The sequence below is a fragment of the Thalassophryne amazonica genome, chromosome 2 (genome assembly GCF_902500255.1).
Source record: "Thalassophryne amazonica chromosome 2, fThaAma1.1, whole genome shotgun sequence".
Taxonomy (NCBI): Eukaryota; Metazoa; Chordata; class Actinopteri; order Batrachoidiformes; family Batrachoididae; genus Thalassophryne; species Thalassophryne amazonica.
In genome coordinates this window covers 141773742-141795182 of record NC_047104.1, presented here as the reverse complement: position 1 = coordinate 141795182, position 21441 = coordinate 141773742, and the positions used below count along the sequence as shown (strand labels likewise).

At 41.4% G+C, this 21441-nt stretch overlaps 1 protein-coding gene across 1 annotated transcript in view; it reads left to right on the top strand.

Annotated features, from left to right (window-relative positions):
- Nucleotides 1-10385, top strand: part of leo1 (LEO1 homolog, Paf1/RNA polymerase II complex component) — a 34017-nt gene extending 23632 nt beyond the window's left edge. The window contains exons 11-14 of the mRNA XM_034195133.1: nucleotides 5002-5137; nucleotides 7083-7275; nucleotides 7388-7485; nucleotides 10102-10385. Of these exons, the coding sequence (XP_034051024.1) occupies nucleotides 5002-5137; nucleotides 7083-7275; nucleotides 7388-7485; nucleotides 10102-10248 (574 nt within the window). The 3' untranslated portion in view covers nucleotides 10249-10385. The remainder of the gene's footprint in view (nucleotides 1-5001; nucleotides 5138-7082; nucleotides 7276-7387; nucleotides 7486-10101) is intronic.
- The last annotated feature ends 11056 nt before the right edge of the window (nucleotides 10386-21441 follow it).

Genomic DNA, 21441 nt, shown 5'->3' with positions numbered 1-21441 from the left:
TGCTTGGTCTAAAAAAAGTAACCGTTACTGACTGCCACAATTTTTTTTCCTGATTTCTTATAGTGTTTCTTAAAGCCAGAAAGTTGCCATTTGAAATTACTTTAGTTTTGTGCCATGTCTGATCTGCTTTTTTTCTACAAAATTAAACAACTGAATGAACATCCTCCGAGGCCGGTGATTCCATAATTTTTGCCAGGGGTTGTATATAAATAAAAATAAATTAAAAAATATTATAATTTGTAATTACATTTGACTCTTTTACGACAACAAATGCTGAGCCAATTAATTATTATACAGAAAACAAATGCACAAACATGCTGAAATGCCAGCAGCTTAATGCTAACTTTAACATTGAAAACGCCATAGACATGCTAATGCGTTAGCATCGGCATTAGCATAAAATACATATGCTCTTTAAGGTTTTAGTGGGGAAAAATGAAGATAAAGCGAAATTAAAACCAAAGAAGCAGCAACTCGAAGCACTCCATTGGTTCAAGATTCAAAGCAAAGCTCGGTTGATTATATGGAAGAAACGTAACATTTGCGGTAAAACAAAGTTATTTAGCAACTAATCGATGACTAAATTAGTTGACAACTATTTTAATAATCGATTTTAATCGATTAACTCGATTAGTTGTTTCAGCTCTAAACACAATACACACACTTTTGCTTGAGCTTCTCAGTGATACTTTGCTGACTGAATAAGTGCCTGTTACCTCTAACTCCAAACAGTTCACAGTTGCAGCTTTTATTCAAACTCTATTCAGAAATGTGCTTTTTGCTTTGAGCTGTGAAAGCTGCCCAGGTTTTTGCCCTGACAATTCCACTGGGATGTTGTGCTTTCAGACCACACGGGACTGATCAGACACTGGGCAAAGCCGCCTTAGTACACAACAGGCCTCCATGCATCACATGTTTCTGGTTTGGACTGCACATTATTGAAGTTTATTTTAGTCCAAATGCATGATAGTCCAGTCCATTACTGTCCAAGCAGTCATGCTACAGGCTACATACAGACCATGTTGCTGCATGTTGACACCATCTTGACTGATGTGCACAGACTGACGTGTGTCTGCTTGCAGTAATCTGATAGTTACGTGGTGCCACTGGGGGGCAGTTTTACAGAAAATCTAGTTTCCACTTCTTGAACATTCTGCCTTTTTTTTTTACACTGCATTTTGCAAATTCACATAAAAAATAAACATTTGATGCTGACAGTAACAGTCACAGTCAATGTTGTAGAACATTTTTATGTAAGTGGTATTCAGTACACAGTTCAGTACATGTAAATATTGCATCTTCTCCCCCCCCCCCCCCTGCTTTTTGTTGCACTCTTAGCCAACACATATTGCTCAACCAAACAGTGTGCAACCATTTAGTATTTTATATTCTCAACAAAAAGACCTCATAATCCACCATGACATGAACAGGCGGTAAGTAAAGAGAAGCCAGCACTGGACTAATATGATAAAATTCTTGAGTTTCAGACAAAATTCCTGCTGTTGAATTGTGAATGATCTGAATTCTAATTCCCCAAAATAATAAAAAAATAAAGTGCAGGTGCAGCAGGAAACAAAACTCAGTGCTGAAGCCATGTAAGCCAAAATGATACTGAAATGTTTCTTTAAAGACAGCAGAAATCCATACTTTCTAGAGAATAAGTCACACCTGTCAAAAAATGCCTCTCTCCCTCTCTATCAATTTAACACACCCAGTCCATCCAGAAAGTATAAATGGTGCTATTTCTTTCTCAAAATTCTTGTTTTAATAAACAAATTTATTAAAAATAAAATCTAAGAAATCATGTGTACTTAAGTATTCACAGCCTTTGCCATGACGCTCAAAACTGAGGTCCTGTTTCCACTGATCATCCTTGAGATGTTACTCCAGCTTAATTGGAGTCCTCCTGGGGTAAATTTAGATCATTGGGTATGATTTGGAAAGGCACACACCTGACTACATATAAGGTTCCACAGTTGACAGTGCATGCCAGCACAAACCAAGCATGAAGTCAAAGGAATTGTCTGTGGACCTCTGAGACAGGATTGTCTCAAGGCACAAATCTGGGGAAGGATACAGAAACATTTCTGCTGCTTTGAAGGTCACAATGAGCACAGTGACCTCCATCATCTGTAAATGGAAGAAGTTCAGATCCACCAGGGCTCTTCCTAGAGCTGGCCACCCGTCTGAACTGAGTGATCAGGGGAAAATGGCCTTAATCAGGGAGTTGTCTAAGAAGTCAATGGTTACTCTGTCAGAGCTCCAGCATTCCTCTGTGGAGAGAGGAGAACCTTGCAGAAGGACAACTAGCACTGCAGTAATCCACCAGTCGGGCCTGTATGGTAGCATGGCCAGATGAAAGCTACTCCTTAGTTAAAGACACATGACAGCCAGCCTGGCATCTGAAGGTCTCTCAGACCATGAGAAACAAAATTCTCTGGTCTGATGAGACAAAGATTGAACTCTTTCGCGTGAGTGCCAGGCATCATGTTTGAAGGAAACCAGGCACCATTCCTACAGTGAAGCTTGGTGGTGGCAGCATCATGCTGTGAGGATGTTTGTCAGCAGCAGGAACTGGGAGACTAATCAGGATTGAGGGAAAGATGAAAGCAGCAATGTACAGAGACATACATCCTGAATGAAAAACCTGCTCCACAGCGCTCTTGACCTGAGACTGGGGTGATGGTTCATCTTTCAGCAGGACAATGGCCCAAAGCACACAGTCAAGATATCAAAACAGTGGCTTCAGGACAACTCTGTGAATGTTCTTGAGTGTCCCAGCCAGAGCCTTCCCATCCAACCTGATGGAGCTTGAGAGGTGCTGCAAAGAGGAATGGGCAAAACTGTCCAAAGATAGATGCGCCAAGCTTGTGGCATCATGTTCAAGAAGTCCAGAGGCTGTAATTGCTGCTAAAGGTGTATCAACAAAGTATTGAACAAAGGGTGTGAATACTTATGTACACGTGATTTCTTAGTTTTTTTATTTTTAATAAATTTGCAAAAAATTTAAAAAAACAAAACCTTTTTTCATGTTGTCATTATGGGGTGTTGTGAGTAGAATTTTGAGGGGAAAAATTCATTTCATCCATTTTTTTATTGACGACCTGAAGCTGGCCAACGACCTGAACGTCTTCTATTCACGCTTTGAAGACAAGGACTCACACCTCCCCACCTCCCACACAACTGGATATTCAAACACTCTGGACCTCCCCCCTCTCACTGCTGCCCTCCCCACTCCCCCTGTTGCCCTCTTCAGTCCAAAAGGAGGACATGAGACATTTCAAAAGGCTGAAACCACGTAAGGCCCCCGGCCCAGACTGTGTCTCCCCTGCCACCATGAGACACTGCGCTGATGAGCTGGCCCCAGTCTTCACGGGGATCTTCAACACCTCCCTGGAGTCATGCCATGTTCCAGTCTGTTTCAAGTCCTCAATCATAGTTCCAGTCCCCAAGAAACCACGCGTCACTGGACTTAATGGCTACCGTCCTGTGGCTCTCACGTCTGTAGTCATGAAGACCTTCGAACGCCTGGTTTTATCCCACCTGAAGTCCATCACCGACCCCCTCCTGGACCCCCTGCAGTTTGCCTACAGAGCCAACAGGTCTGTAGATGATGCCATAAACCTGGCCCTGCAGCACCTGGACTCCCCAGGAACCTACGCTAGGATCCTGTTTGTGGACTTCAGCTCTGCATTCAACACCATCCTTCCAGCTTTGCTCCAGGACAAGCTTTCTCTGCGCCACGTGCCCAACTCCACCTGCAGGTGAATCACAGACTTCCTGACAGACCGGAGTCAGCGTGTGAGGCTGGGAAAAAATGTCTTGAACACTCGGGCTCTCAGCACAGGATCTCCACAGGGCTGTGTCCTTTCCACTCTGCTCTTCTCCCTCTACACTAACTGCTGCACCTCCAGCCACAACTCTGTAAAGCTCATCAAGTTTGCGGATGACACCACCCTCATCGGACTCATTTCGGATGGGGATGAGTCTGCCTACAGGAGGGAGGTGGACCAGCTGGTGACCTCGTGCAGCAGCAACAACTTGGAGCTCAACGCCCATAAAACAGTGGAGATGATCGTGGACTTCAGGAAAGCCACAGCCCCCCCCGCCCTCCCTCGCCCTCACCAACAGCCCCATCACCACTGAGGTCTGTCACCGCTTCCTCGGCACCACCATCACCCAGGACCTCAAGTGGGAGTCAACCATCAGCTCCCTCATCAAGAAGGCCCAGCAGAGGATGTACTTCCTGCGGCAGCTGAAGAAGGCCAAGCTGCCTGTCCAGCTGATGGTGCAGTTCTACACGGCCATCATCGAGTCCATCCTCTGCTCCTCCATCACGGTGTGGTACACCGGGGCCACAGCCAGGGACAGACAGACTGCAGCGCACTGTGGCCTCTGCTGAGAAGGTGATCAGCTGTAGCCTTCCATCTCTCCACGACCTGCACGTCTCCAGGACTCTGGGCCGAGCAGGTCGGATCACAGCTGACCCTTCTCACCCTGCACACGGTCTATTCAAACCACTCCCCTCGGGCAGGAGGCTACAGTCCATCCGGACCAGAACCTCCCGCCATAAGAACAGTTTCTTCCCCTCTGCCGTTAGACTCATGAACACCTCATAACTCAGTCACCTTAAGCTTAACTCTGTCACTTTATCATTTTATCACGGGTCACTTTAGACAATGTACTTTGGTTTTTAATTGCACTCCTCCCACTGCACTGTTTTTTCTGTTTCTCTGTTTTTCTGTTGCACACAGCCTTTCATATTTCATATTTCTTTTTTTTATCTTATATTTTATCTTATTTTGACACGTGTTATATTTTATCCTAGCATTTTATCTCTTCTTAATGTTGCACCATTGTACCGAAGCAAATTCCTAGTCTGTGAATCCTGTTCACTGGCAATGGCAATAAACTTCTTCAGAAGCTCTGGAGATATCCATAACAGCAGCATAGTCCAGGTGGTCTCCTTTACTCTGATGTGGTTGTTTGTTGTCTTGTCAGACCTCACTCCACAGACAGCGCCACCCACAGGAAGATGACTCTGTCTCTGGCTGACCGCTGTTCCAAAACACAGAAGATCAGAATCCTTCCCATGGCTGGACGAGATCCCGAGTCACGGCGCAATGAAATGATCAAGGTAACGCTCACCCAGGCTCTCTCCGTCTCTATAGTGCTGTGCATAGTTCCCTCCTCTGAGTCCCTGCCAGGTATTTGAGCTTCTGTCCCTGTCCTAAAGTGTAAACCCAGATACCCGATAAAGGAATCTCTTTTGCATCACTTGTATCCATGACCTTGTTCTTTCGGTCATTACCAAAAGCTTGTGACCACGGGTGAAGATCGGTGGATAAACCGACCAGTAAATTGAGAGTCTCACCCTCTGGCTCAACTCTTTCTTCACCTCAAAGGAGCGGTACAGTGCCCGTAAAACATTTGACGCAGCCAAAATCAGATTTTTGGTCTCACGCCTCAATTTACCCCCATTCGTGAACAAGATGCCAAGCTTCTAAGTAGGTCATTCCGTTTGCTGCACACCCTGCCTCAAACCTGCCCAGTGCACATCAAAGGTCACAGTCTGATGAAACGAACAGAACCACATCAGCTGCAAATTCAATTTATTTTATTTGTTTATTTCTTTGGGGTCAAGAGCGCTCTGGAGCAGGTTTTCATCCAGGATGTCTTTGTACATTGCTGCGTTCATCTTTCCCTCAATCCTGACTAGTCTCTCAGTTCCTGCTGCTGAAAAACATCCCCACAGCATGATGCTGCCACCACCATGCTTCACTGTAGGGATGGTGCCTGGTTTCCTCCAAACATGACGCCTAGAATTCACACCAAAGTCTTCAATCTTTGTCTCATCAGACCAGAGAATGTTGTTTCTCATGGTCTGAGAGTCCTTCATGTGCCTTTTTCAAACTCCAGGTGGGCTGTCATGTGCCTTTTACTAAGGAGTGGCTTCTGTCTGGCCACTCTGCCTTACCGGTCTGATTGGTGGATTGCTGCAGAGATGGTTATCCTTCTGGAAGATTCTCCTCTCTCCACAGAGGAATGCTGGAGCTCTGGCAGAGTAACCATTTGGTTCTTGGTCACCTCCTGATTAAGCTCAACTCTGATCGCTCAGTTTAGATGTGTGGGCATCTCTAGGAAGAGTCCTGATGGGTCCGAAATTCTTCCATATTTGGATGATAGAGCCCACTGTGCTCAGTGGGACCTTCCAAGCAGCAGAAATGTTTCTGTACCCTTCACCCAATTTGTGCCTTGAGACAATCCTCTCTCTGAGGTCTAGAGAAAATTCCTTTGACTTCATGCTTGATTTGTGCTCTGACATGCACTGCCAACTGTGGGACCTTATATGTAGACAGGTGTGTGCTTTTCCAAATCATGTCCAGTCAACTGAATTTACCCCAGGTGGACTCTAATTAAACTGTAGAAACATCTCAAGGATGATCAGTGGAAATAGGATGCGCCTGAGTTCAATTTTGAGCTTCATGGCAAAGGCTGTGAATACTTATGTAAATGTGATTCCTTAGTTTTCTTATTCTTAAAAAAATTGCAAAAATCTCAAAAAAACGTTTTTCACAGTCATTATGAGGTATTGTATGTAGAATTTTGAGGAAAAAAAGAATTTCATCCTTTTTGGAATAAGGCTGTAACGTAACAGAATATGGAAAAAGTGAAGTGCTGTGAATACTTTTCAGATGGACTGCATTTGGCTCAGAAATGCCTATATCACAAATCATTTGTTCTAAGTGAAAACATACACAGGTGAAGAATGTGAAAATAAAGAAGCGTGAGCACCTGTGGAGGATTCATGTATGCTTCACCTTCTTCTTTATCTCTGAAAATACTTTTTCATATAAATTATTTTACCCCTGTTGGTTCTATGGTCAAACCTACTCCCCAAATCATAGAATGAAAATAAATGGAAATAAATAAATACAGCTGTTAAGGCCTACCTGTGCGTAGTCAATCAGCCACAACATTCCTGCTTCGAGTTCATAATTGTTTGATTGCCTCACTGAATGAAAACTGGAAGCATGTGGATAAAATAAAAACTGTTGTATTTCCTGGTTGTGTGATTGTAGAAAGAGGAGGAACGTCTGCGAGCTTCAATCCGAAGGGAGTCGCAGCAGAGGAGAATGAGGGAGAAGCAGCACCAGAGAGGCCTGAGCAGCAGCTACCTGGAGCCAGACCGCTACGATGAGGAGGAGGAGGGCGAGGAGGCCATCAGCCTGGCAGCTATCAAGAGCAAGTACAAGGGAGGAGGAGGTCTGAGGGGTGAGGACAAACACATGTCCACTTCTCTTCTATCTCCCAATTCAGAATTTTTAGAAAGTTGTCCAATGAATGTCCTCTTTTGTTTGCTTTGGCTGGACTCCATCTAATTCAGAGGAGCGAGCGAGAATCTACTCCTCAGACAGCGATGAAGGCTCTGACGATGATAAGGCCCAGAGACTGATGAAGGCCAAGAAACTGGACAGTGATGATGTAAGTGTAGTATCCTGTTACAGAGACAGGGGGCGCTGTGTTACAGAACATCTGTGAGATGAAAGAGCTGTTCACATGCTGGTCATGTGAGAAGGTCACAGTCCTGCCCAGCATTACTGGGACTCCTGGATTATAGAAATTCATATATGCTCAGAAATATACGCAAATAAGATGGTTTTGTACAATGGAGAATGTTTAACAAAATGCCCAGAATTATTAAACCACAATAAAACAGAATGTTTTCATATTTGTACGTTACACAATTATTGACAGACTTTGATGAATTTACAGTAAATCGTCACTTTTACAAACGGAAACAATTTAGTGGATTGATGCGTGAACATTTCTCAGTCAATGAATATGTTTTGGACTTCATTTATATCCATCATTTAGCAGTGAAACAGTTTAGTATTGTACCGTAAATCTGTCTGGAGGAGGTAGTTCTCAAAAACTGAGTAACCTTACAAGAAGGCAACAAGTGAGGGAAGCCACCAAGACGCCAATACAATACTGAAGGTGTTATAGGCTCCTGTGGATGTGATCAGAGAGACAGGGCATAGTGCAACATTTGTCTGTACTTCATGTCTTTGGTGGAGTGAAGCAGAGAAGGATTTTAATACATGAAAACAGATCACATCTAGGTCCCAGTCTTCCATGTCCGCTATCTTCTTTTTAAGAAAATTTTTCTCTGTGCCACTCCACTATGAAACTGTAGCTGGTGCCAAACAAACAATCACAGAAAATGACAGTACCTTCACAGCTGTCGTCAGTGTCTTGGTGGCTTCCCTCTCTCATATGTTTTTGAGAACTGCCTCCTCCAGTCAGATTTATCATACAGTACCATGCAGACATGGGGTAATCACAATTTGTAATCATACTCAATTGTAATCATTACATTTTTCCATGTGATCTGTAATTTTAACCAAAATAGATCATTGTAATCATAATTTTATTGTCATCTTTGGAGAAAAAAAAATGTAATTGTGAGAATTATGTCAAGATTACTCTAAAATAAAATTATCATAAATAGTACAACAAATTTGTTTAGAAGATTTCCTTTCCTTTAGTACCAACAATATGCAAGGAATTTAAGGTATTTTTGGGGGGTAAGACAACAAAGAAGTTGTATTTTTATCAGTAAACATATTTAAGAAGAAATTTATTTTTTGTTCGTAATCATAATTTCATTGTAATCACTGAAATGTACAAATAATTTAATTGTAACCTAACTTTCCAACTGTAATTGTAGAATTGCAAAAAAAACCTTGTAATTGTAATCATTGCAATGTAATCAGAATTTAATTGTAACCTAACTTTCCAGCTGTAATGGTAATCGTAGAATTGCAAAAAAAACCCTTGTAATTGTAATTATTGAAATGTAAATATAATTGAATTGTAAGCTAACTTTCCAACTGTAATTGTAATAGTAGAATTGCAAAAAGAAAACCTTGTAATTGTAATCATTGAAATGTAATCATAATTTAATTGTAACCTAACTTTCCAACTCTAATGGTAGAATTGCAAAAAAAAAAAAAAACCTTGTAGTTGTAATCATTGAAATGTAATCATAATTTAATTGTAACCTAACTTTCCAACTGTAATGGTAATTGTAGAATTGCAAAAAAAAAAAAAAACCTTGTAATTGTAATCATTGAAATGTAAGTATAATTGAATTGTAACCTAACTTTCCAACTGTAATTGTAATCGTACAGTTGCAAAAAAAAAACCCTTGTAATTGTAATCATTGAAATGTAATCATAATTTAATTGTAATCTAACTTTCTAATTATAACTGTAATTTATAGAATTGCAAAAAAATTCTAATTGTAATCATTACAATTTTAATGTAATCACCCCATGTCTGGTACCATACTGTTTGTATTTCCTGATGATTGATATAAATGAAATCCAAGACATACTCAGTGACTTGAAAATGTTCATGTATCCGTCTCCTGGCGTGTCTGAAGAAAAGTGGTTAGAAAAGTGATGATTCAGTAGAAAATTCCCCGACGTGTCCCCAAAACTGTGTCACATATATACATTAGTAAGTCCCTTTGGCTGCTCCCTTGTTTTCCACTCGGGGTCGCCACAGCAAATCCAAGGTGGATCTGCATGTTGAACTGGCACAAGTTTTACGTCAGATGCCCTTCCTGACGCAACTCCACATTACATGGAGAAATGTGGCAGGGGTGGGGTTTGAACCGGGAACCTTCCACACTGAAACCCATCGGACTATCGCACTTGGCCACCACCCCTCAAAATAATTAGAGGAACACCCCTAATTATTCTGAGCAGTGTATAAATATATCTAAATTTTAATTTCGCTAATGGGCAGAACTTTCTGTTATTGCTGTTCAGTTGCTTTGGACATTTTTTTTTAAATATTGCACTGATCATTTGCATTTTATCTCTGCACATATTTTAAATTCTATACTTAAAATTCAGAGATGCCAATAATTGTAAAAACTGTACATCCAAAGAACAAGTACTAATTCCTGCACTGCTCTTCACACAAAAGAGATTTTGGTGCTGATGTAAAAATAAATGACAAAGTAAAAGTACTGCATATTGCTGCACAAATGTTCATAAAACTGCTTCCTCTCTCTGATCTGCACAGGAGGGCGAGCAGACAAGCAAGAGAAAGGCCGAGGAAGACGAGGAAAGTGCCCGAAAGAAGTCCAAGAAATATGTCATAAGTGACGAAGAGGAGGAAGAAGAGAAGGCGGGGGAGGAGGAGGAAGAAGAAGAAGTGGAGGATGAATAATTCCTTTTCTAACCTCAGAATTCTGCTGTAGTTTCAGTGGGGTGTCCCAGTCATGGTTTTCATTTGAACCATCCCATTCATTTTACATCAGTACTTTAAAAAGATATTTTTTGAGGTATTAAAAGTACAAAATACTGTATACATTTCTCCTGTGTTGCACAGCACACTTATAGTGCAGCAATTTAAATATTTGAAAATACAGCAAAATCAGTTTTCTTAATGTTTTCTTATAGGGAGTTATTCCTGAAGTGTAGATTTGTAGACAAACTGAACCTCATATTGAACCTTTTTAAAAAAATCAATATTAAAACTATTTAGGGCAGTGTAATATTATACAAATAATGAATGTTTGAGTTCAATGGTAGGAATATTTCATGAGATGAAAGATGGAACGTACCATTCGCCTCGTTGAAAGGTACATTCCATCTTACACCTCATGAAATATTCGTTGCATTGAAAGAATGAAAAAACATTGTTTTATATAACAGCAAAAATAGATCCTTGTCATTTGATTGTTTTTATTAATTGATAAACAACAGAAAAGGGACTTATATTTTGGTGTGCATCACTGGTGCTTTGACATTAACACTCCCAACACGAACTTTGAATGAATGAATGAATTTATTTGGCACACGCAGACTCAAAATAGCAAAGAAAACTCATAAAGAAAACAATTTACCAACGTATCCATGTGTCCCAAATGGTGTAGGCAGAAGCAAATCCTTATAAATGCCCGCCCTCTTATCCAAAAAATAAAAATGTATATAAAAATCTACACATACAAAATATAAATTAATCACTGAACTAAAAGTTCAAAGTACAAACATGCAAACAGCAGTGCATCATGCACAAACCCAAAAACAAAACAAAATCGATAAACCTAATTCATCATGCTAGAACAAATGAGTGATCTCAGTCAATTTGTAAAAAACAATCCTGATGATGTAGAATGTGACTTCATGTACAGACTGCTGTCTGCTTTCCTCACTCCAGTGAAAAGTCACATCAGAAATTTGTCCAGCTTTGTCCTAACTCCTGACAGGTCCTCATGCCTCCAGGGGGCTTACAGCGTAGTGGATTTGTGTGGGTTTTTTCATGTGTGTTAGAAGAATTAGCACCATCAAGTAGCTCCTTCAAATCGTCGTCCATCAGCAAAACAAACTCCGCCATGTTTAACTAAATGCCACCCCAGTAGTGTGCGCTTGCGCGGTGTGAGTGGGCAGTGGTCGCAGCGTGCAATGGTACCAAACGTATGGAACCAAAATTGCACACTAAATGCAATGCAATGCAATACAAATGGGACCAATAATCCATGTCACATGACATACAAAGCACCAATCAAATGACAAGGATCCCCTCAGCCCTTATATAAAACCTGATGCCGTTAAAATCATCATGTTCTGCATTCAGCAGGATCTCGCTTGTGAACGCGTGACCTTTAAAATGCTAAAAGTTGAAAGTAAAGTTAAAAATAGCTCTGCTGTAACCGTGGTTTATCAGAACGATTTTGATCTGAGGCAAATGCTGCAGCTCAAAGCTTATTTTTTATTTCTGTGCTGCATCGTCTCAATCAACCTCTGACTGTTTGCCTTTGTGGTCCTGTGTCACCACAAGGGGCACTATCCTTGACACAAAAAGAAACTGCCCCCAAGCTGAAAACTTTTTAACCGGTTAGCATGGAAAGCTATTTCTCCTGGGGAGATAACTTACCCTAAAAGAAGCCAATTACTAAATCTTACCCGTGTTTCTTGTGCACTAACATGGTGCGTTTCTTGATGTTTTATTTGAACATCAGGTTCCTCCATCTGCTGTTTCATTCTGGTTAGAAATTTGCTGCATATTTCGACGTACAGCAGAGATGATGCTGAGTTTAGTGGACTGCATGTCACAACATCCCTGCTTTTGTTTGACTACCCATAATTCTCTACATCAGCCAGAGGCCACGGAGACAGACAGCGTGCAGACTCTACTGCTGCCGCCTGCAGGGCTGCAGGAGTGAAGTAGAGGTGAAACGTGCAGTTCCCAGCTGCTGGACTAAATAAAAGCACTCTGATATAGATCAGGATTGGGAAATGATACGGATCCTCAATAAAACTCTGGAATCAGGCTTGATATTGAACTGTGGCGCAGTATTGGGACATCCCTAGCTACAATCGCTCAGTCCACATGGCGTAGAAATAGCCATACTTTTTGTATATTTTTTTAAAAGAATTATGTGTGGGAGAGTGTGCCACTGTGTGATTATGTTCTGTACGACGTGCGACATTAAAACAAAAAATAGTTATGTAATCAAACCTCCTAAAGCCTGTTTGTCTGGTAACAGCACAAATCACACTGTTTCCACATTATGAAAGGCACCGTTTAGGCCATTATCCATGCAAAAAGGTTAATGGACTCAATGTGGGTAGATGAAAATGCATTTTCACTTCTCTGCTGCAACAAAACAGCTTGAGGTGCCACTTTAGTAGTTCCATCTGTGCGGACGGATTCGCGCGTCGGCACGCAGCCATGGCCCGGCGCCACAGAAAAACACCTCCGTGTTGATAACCATTCGTAAAATTCAGGCGGCTTTCGATGGTTTTCAGTCGAGTGAGTATCCGAGAAATTGTTTAACAGCTGGACATGTTCAAACTTGTCCCGTAAGGCTTCCAACGGAGGTGTTTCTCTGTGGCGCCTTGCGATGAGCAGCTGCGTGCCGACGCGCGAATCCGTCCGCACGTCTTTACAAAATCTCCTTTAACAGTGGAATGTCCGGATAAACTGCTGATCCCGAGCTCTTCTGAAACTTCTCTGTTATCTCACGACGTCCTGGGTCAACAGAGGCTTAAATTTGGAAGTTTTCAGCTTGAACCAGGCTGACGACGGCGGCTCGGTGCGCGGCGTGCCCTCTGGCTCCGTGGGCAGTCCTTAAAGCGACAGTAACACTCCATAATCTTTCATCAGCCCTTAAAATTTTCACCGAAAACCAGCTGAATTTCTCGAATGGTGTCCACTCGGGTGTGCCTTACAGTTTCTGAAAAAATTTTGATCAAGCAAAGCGGCAGTCTCTCAGCAAGTAGTCAGACAAAGGAATTCCGACGGGAGGGGTGGACCAGTGCTCACTCAAAGCCTGCCCACAGGCGAATGACGCAACCGCCAGGCGTGAAAAAACTCTTGCATGCCCACGAGGGTTCAAGCTTGTCTGATGTAATCGCACATGATTCAAATCCATATAATTTTTGAAAAATATAATGAGGTCGGATACTTTTCTAATAGACCTCGTGTGTGTGTGTGTGTGTATATATATATATATATATATATATATATATATATATATATATATATATACTCAACAAAAATAGAAACGCAACACTTTTGGTTTTGCTCCCATTTTGTATGAGATGAACTCAAAGATCTCAAACTTTTTCCACATACACAATATCACCATTTCCCTCAAATATTGTTCACAGACCAGTCGAAATCTGTGATAGTGAGCACTTCTCCTTTGCTGAGATAATCCATCCCACCTCACAGGTGTGCCATACCAAGATGCTGATTAGACACCATGATTAGTGCACAGGTGTGCCTTAGACTGCCCACAATAAAAGGCCACTCTGAAAGGTGCAGTTTTGTTTTATTGGGGGGGGATACCAGTCAGTATCTGGTGTGACCACCATTTGCTTCATGCAGTGCAACACATCTTCGCATCATCTGTGAAGAGAACACCTCTCCAACGTGCGAAACGCCAGCGAATGTGAGCATTTGCCCACTCAAGTCGGTTACGACGATGAACTGGAGTCAGGTCGAGACCCCGATGAGGACGACGAGCATGCAGATGAGCTTCCCTGAGACGGTTTCTGACAGTTTGTGCAGAAATTCTTTGGTTATGCAAACCGATTGTTTCAGCAGCTGTCCGAGTGGCTGGTCTCAGACGATCTTGGAGGTGAACATGCTGGATGTGGAGGTCCTGGGCTGGTGTAGTTACACGTGGTCTGCGGTTGTGAGGCTGGTTGGATGTACTGCCAAATTCTCTGAAACGACTTTGGAGATGGCTTATGGTAGAGACATGAACATTCAATACAAGAGCAACAGCTCTGGTTGACATTCCTGCTCCCTCAAATCTTGCAACATCTGTGGCATTGTGCTGTGTGATAAAACTGCACCTTTCAGAGTGGCCTTTTATTGCGGGCAGTCTAAGGCACATCTGTGCACTAATCATGGTGTCTAATCAGCATCTTGGTATGGCACACCTGTGAGGTGGGATGGATTATCTCAGCAAAGGAGAAGTGCTCACTATCACAGATTTAGACTGGTTTGTGAACATTATTTGAGAGAAATGGTGATATTGTGTATGTGGAAAAAGTTTTAGATCTTTGAGTTCATCTCATACAAAATGGGAGCAAAACCAAAAGTGTTGCGTTTATATTTTTGTTGAGTATATATACACACACACAGTAGGGCAAAAAAGTATTTAGTGAGTCCCTGATTGTGCAAGTTTTCCTACTTAGAAAGATGAGAGAGGTCTGTAATTTACATCATAGGTACACTTCAATTATGAGAGACAAAGTGAGAAAAAAAAACCCAGGAAATCACATTGTAGGATTTTTAAACATTTTATTTGTAAATTATGGTGGAAAATAAGTATTTGGTCAATAACAAAAGCTCAACTCAATACTTTTTAACATAATCTTTGTTGGCAAAGACAGGTCAAATGTTTCCTGTAAGTCTTCACCAGGTTTGCACACACTATAGCTAGTATTTTGGTCCATTCCTCCATGCAGATCTTCTCTTGAGCCAAAGGAGCAATTTGGAACTAGAAAATTGGGGGGGGGGGACAAGGTGCAAGGCCCGCATGGCCAAAGCCCATAGGCTGGGGGTCTGGGGCCCGCTTTCGGCCCCCAGAAGCCAACGGTTTTGAGATAAGCTCAGATGCATTCCGAGCATCCAGAACAGTAATTTTAATGTTTTGAGAAGACCATAAAGTGGACACCATTTGACTTATGCAATTTGAAACTATGGATATAAGTACTTTATTCTGAAAATAGCCAGCATTGATTTTATTAAATTTTTTAACTTTTAAAATCAATGCTGGCTGCTGGGGGAGGTGTGTGTGGATCGGGAGGTCTGGGTGGCTTTGCTTGAGCTGCTGCCCCCCCGACCGACTCCGGATAAAGCGGAAGAAAATGGATGGATGGATGATTTTATTAACATCCTGGTGTAAATAAGGTATCACCACATGTGTAGAACTCAAAAAAAGAATGATAGGTTGAGTTTTCATTCAAAAAAACAACTGCAATATAGTAAAATGTATTCATAAATATGAAAGAACAGGCTCTTAATAATTATTAACTATTGCATTTTTTTCTCAAGATTTGTTTTTGCATAAGTTTGAAAAAAACAACAGATCATAAGTTTAGGGTAAATTACTTTTGAATTTAATTTTTGAAGTGGCACTAATGACAACACTCATACTGAACATAATTTCACTTGCATAGACTGATTTTGGAGATCAAGCAATAATTGCAGATGGACTTTCTGAGGTCCCAGATAGCTTTTCTGATTTCCTTTTCTAACTTCAGAATTTAGTAAATTAGCATATGGTCCACTGATACTTATGTACAGACACTAGTCCCTAGAGGCAACTATTTTTGGTTTCAAATCTGGGCAAATGCAGTCCCAGAAAATTCCGAATGTGACAAACAAGAAACAGGTGTTGTAAACAAGTCAATGCTGCTAAAAATACAAACTTGCAGAACCAAAGATACTATTCTGATATGGTTTGCACATAAGACTGACATGGTTTGCACATAAGACTGGCATAGCATGTTTCAAGTACACACACATACCATATTCTGTCCCCCTATCCCCTACCAAATTGCGCCCATGTCTAGAGCAGTGATGTTTTGGGGCTGTCGCTGTGCAACATGGACTTTCAACTCCCAAAATCAATTTTCTATGGGGTTGAGGTCTGGAGACTGGCTCGGCCACTCCAGGACCTTGAAATGCTTTTTACGGAGCAACTCCTTCGTTGCCCAAGTGGTGTGTTTGGGATCATTGTCATGCTGTAATACCCACCCACGTTGCATCTTCAAAGCTCTCACTGAAGGAAGGCGGTTTTGGCTTAAAATCTCATGATACATGGCCCCGTTCATTCTTCCCTTAACACACATCAGTCGTCCTGTCCCCTTTGCAGAAAAACAGCCCCAAAGCATGTTTCCACCCCCATGCTTCACAGTAGATATGGTGTTCTTGGAATGCAACTCAGCATTCTACTTCCTCCAAACACGAGTTGAGTTTTACTAAAAGGTTCTATTTTGGTTTCATCTGACCACATGATATTCTCCCAATCCTCTTCTGGATCATCCATATGCTCTCTGGCAAACTTCAGATGGGCCTGGACATGTACTGTCTTAAGCAGGGGGACGCACCTGGCACTGCAGGAATTCAGTCCCTCAACGCATAGTGTGTAGCCTTTATTACTTTGGTCCCAGCTCTCTGCAGGTCATTCATCAGGTCCCTCCGTGTAGTTGTGGCATTTTTGTTCACCGTTCTCATGATCATTCTGACCCCACGGGATGACGTCTTGTGTGGAGCCCCAGATCGAGGGAGATTATCAATGGTCTTGTATGTCTTCCATTTTCTTACAATTGCTCCCACAGTTGATTTATTGGATTTTTTTTTTTTTTCCCTCATTTTGTCTCATAAATGAAGTGTACCTATGATGAAAATTACAGACCTCTCTCATCTTTCTAAGTAGGAGAACTTGCACAATCAGGGACTGACTAAATACTCTTACCCCACTCTCTGTGTGTGTGTGTGTGTATATATATATATATATATATATATATATGTATAATCTTTCAATCTGTGTTTTTTCAGATGATGTTTATATAGATAGATAGATAGATACTTTTAATGTGCCCATGGGGAAATTTGTCTTGGACTTCTCAGGAATCATGACCCATACAGAAATACAGAACAAGACAATCAGTTAATAACAGTGAATAAAAAAGAATAAAAATAAATAAATAGATAAAAAACATACAAATACTAACACCTCCTACTGAACCTGATTGTTAGCGGTGTTTGTTATGCTATTTGTTAAGGACTGTGATTGATATAGGAACAAAGGAGTTTCTGTATCTATTCAGTCTGCAGTGGGGGACTCTGAAACGCCTGCCCGATGGTAACGACTCGTATTGCGTGTGCAGGACATGGGAGCTCAGAAAGAATTCTGTCCACTTGCTTCATCACGCACTGATCAAAAATTGACTGAGGATTGTTATACTGTTTCAGACCAATGATTTTCATTGCTGTGAGGACAAGGTAGTTTAATTTTGATCTTAGGGACACAGGAAGGTTCCCAAACCAAGTGGTTATACCATATCTTAGAATGCTTTCCAGAACCGCCTGAAAAAACAGTAACATAATTTTTTGGTTGACTCCATGAAAACGCAAACGCTGCAGAAAATAGAGTCATTGATTCAAGCGGGAACATAACCAGTCAACATGAGTGTTCCATGTAAGGGAGCTGTCTATATAGACACCAAGATATTTGTACGATTGCACCTGTGTGATTGGTTGCTGGTGTATAATTACAGGGTTGTAATTGCCAACTAACTTTGGATCAAAAAGGACTTCCTCTGTCTTTTTAACATTTAAAGTAAGGTAATTGGAGTCACACCACTCAACAAACTGCCTTACTTCTGAATGATAGATATTCAAATCATCATTCTGTTGAAGCAAGCACAGAAGTGCTGAGTCGTCTGAATATTTGAAAATGTAGTTCCCAGGGTGCTTGGCTGAACACTCATTAGTATATAAAGTAAAAAGGACAGGTGAGCTCACACATCCCTGTGGTGCTCCAGTACTGTCTTTGATTTGGGACAGGCTGGAATTTACCTTGACCTGCTGTGTTCTGTTTGTCAAAAAAAGAGTGAAACCACCATATAAGTGACGGGTTGACAACCAACACTTTACGTTTCTGAATGAATAAGTATGGCTGAAGCGTATTAAAGGCAGAGCTGAAGTCAATAAAAAGTAATCGGGCATATGATGACTTATCTTGTTTTAAAACAAGATGCATGTTGGTAGAAATCGCATCATCGGTGCATCGCCCTCATCTGTAAGCAAATTGAAATGGATCTAATTTGCCATCTACATCTATTTTCAGCCTGCTCACAATGTATTTCTCAAAACATTTCATCACAACTGATGTCAATGCTATAGGCCTAAAATCATTGTTTTCACTGGGGTTTGCCTTCTTGGGCACCGGGATGATCATAGAACGTTTCCACAGGGCAGGGACTGTGTGGTTGTCTATGGACTGTTGAAAAACAGGATATTTATGGAGTACGTTCATGTCTGACTTGTTTTTTTGTTTTTGTTTTTTTTTTTAAATTGTGTCTTTTGCTTCCTGGTTTGTAACGAAAATACGCATTGTCATACCAATTGTCATGGTAACACGTCTGGATATGGGGAAATATCCAACCGGTAATCAGCCAATCAGAGCATGTGTAGCGTTGCAGGCATATAATAATGGGAATTAATGGTTTTAACAGTTACCATGTCAATTATACATCAGTTATATTTTACAGTTTGCACGGATATAGTTTGGTTTAATTGTTGCGTTGGGGACTCGTGAGGGTGATTCTTTAACTACAGGCACTATTGGCCTTGTAAATGTAATTTCCACCACACCATTGCCTTACAATATAAAGTGCCTTGGGGCAACTGTTTGTTGTGATTTGGCGCTATATACATGTGCTCTGATGTTACTGTTTATCTCCATAGAAACTACCCACACAATCTTTCATACAAACTTTTTAAAGGGACATTATTGTTGTGGTGGAAATTACGGCAATAGTGTGGGACAACTACATTTTGTTTAAAAAAAATCACAACAGTTGTATGACATTGAATACCCCAGTTATGTTTTGATTATTTTACTGATATTTTATTCAGAGATATTTTAAAACATTAGAAAAAACATTTGTTTACTATTCATTTTTATCATTGAAGATCATAAGTCTGGGTGTGGGACAAGCACAAAACAGCAATATTTGCATATAATGATGCTGAAAAAAGGTGAAAAAGTCATCATAGACTACTAGGACAAATTTCTTCAAACACTTTCATTGTAAAGATAACTATAAAAGTGTGAAATTTCCCCTTTTTTCTTTTTTTCATAAAATATGATCAAGGGACATAAAAGTGCCCGTAGTCTAAGAATCACCCGTGAATGTGTTAAAGCCACCCACGTATTCATGTACTTATTTTACTTATTCAAAGTATGATGAAAAAACAACAAAAAAAACTTAGCAGCTGCAGTGATTTTGGATTCTTTTGACAGCCACATCATAAGGTCTGACGGGTTTTTAACAGTCCAACATGGTGGCAGCAGAACGCAGCCAGGGGCCAATCTGTTGCTATGGGGCATTCTATTGAGCATCACCTCTTGGGACTCCTATTGTCTTTAGGTTTATTGACGTGAATTAGACCTTAAACAGTTATGGTTAAAACCATAACGGTGCAAGTAAACCAGTTACATAAAACGTCTGAATTCTCTGTGTTGACAACAGTCTCTCTGTCCACTTCTTTCTCTCTCACACACACACACACACACTCTGACTGAACTTATGTAGCCTCACAGCGCTAGAAAATGCACTTTTTGAGCGTTGTCGGTGATTTGCTTATGAAGCAGAGTTTGTCGAAGACCGTGTGGTGCTTATACGGTGTAAACTGAAGGCCACTTCCCCTTGAATCCACAGCGACCGGGACTGAACTAAATGACTCATAGCTAAGGGCAGTTTGCACCCAGAGACCTCAGCGGCTGCGGTGGCGTTTTCTCCACATGCTCAGAATAGACCTGTGTGTGCACAGTACTTGTATAAGCAGCCTGTTTATTTACAGTAAAAACTGTATGTCTCCAGTAGTAACAGTTAGGTTACATTGAGGACACAGTATGAAACCGTCACCCGACTTCAAGGCGCAGCGTGTTGCCTTGAAAGCAAAAAGTAAGTGGTCTCGTCTCAGACTGCAGTAGGTTATGTAAACCCAATTCAACTCAGTAAGGAGAGGGGGAGTGAGGGGAAGGTGATGAGAATGGGAGAGCAGGCGATGCTTATACAGTACACAGTGCCAAAGAGGGATGAGACTGAGGGGAGGGCTGCAGCATTTTAGCTTATTTTCCCCTCCTTCGAACTCCCCCTTTTTCCAACTCTCCAACCTGCACCTGAGCAAACCACTTTTTTTTCTTCTTCTTTCTCAAATTAGGTAGAAGATGCAGCAGCGGAGCAGAGTGTGTTGTCTGCTCTTGGAGTCTGGGTGTGTATTAGGTACCGTAGTCTCGTTTGAAATGAAAGAGCATAATTCTGCTCCAGGGGACAGTCCTCATCTGTCCCCATTAGAAACACAGCACTTTCTCTGAGTTTTTGAGCAAATTACACTGCAAACAAAGTGAAAAAGCAAAGAAAAAGTGACGGACATGTTGCGGTTTCTTTATGACCTAGAGTTCAAATATGTTGATTAGATTACAAAGAACTTTACTGATCCCTTGGGAAGACTCCCTCAGAGAAATTGAGGTTCTAACAGCATTGTATAGCAGCACACAGAGTGTCAAAAGAGAAAGTAACAAAAAACAGTTTGCAAATATAAATATAAATGCACAAATATAAATTCCAGACATACTGATCAATACTGGTTTACTGGCTACTATTGTTCTTCTCATTCCCGTCCGCTGTCTTCCTGTTACTCCTCCTCCCGAGTGAGGAGTTGTACAGTCTGATGGCCTGAGGGACAAAGGAGTCTTTCAGTCTGTTAGTCCTGCACTTGGGAAGGAGCTGTCTGTGGCTGAAGATGCTCATCTGGTTGCTGATGACGGTGTGCAGAGGGTGACTGGCATCATCTATAATGTCCAGCAGTTTGTCCAGTGTTCTCTTCTCTGCCACCATCATCAGAGAGTCCAGCTTCATGCAAACCACACAGCCAGCCCGCCTGATCAGTTTGTCCAGCCTGGCTGTGTCTTTCTTGAATGCACTGCCCTACTGTGAATCATCTCACTAAAAACCCCTCATAAGCCTCTAATAGCAGGTGTTGCTCAGGTGGGTGACCATTTAGTACCACTGTGTGTAGAAATGAGCTGCAGCCTAATGCATTTAGTCGTGGAGTCTGGGAGCGTATGCTGCTGCTGCACTTTGCTCCATCCATGACACC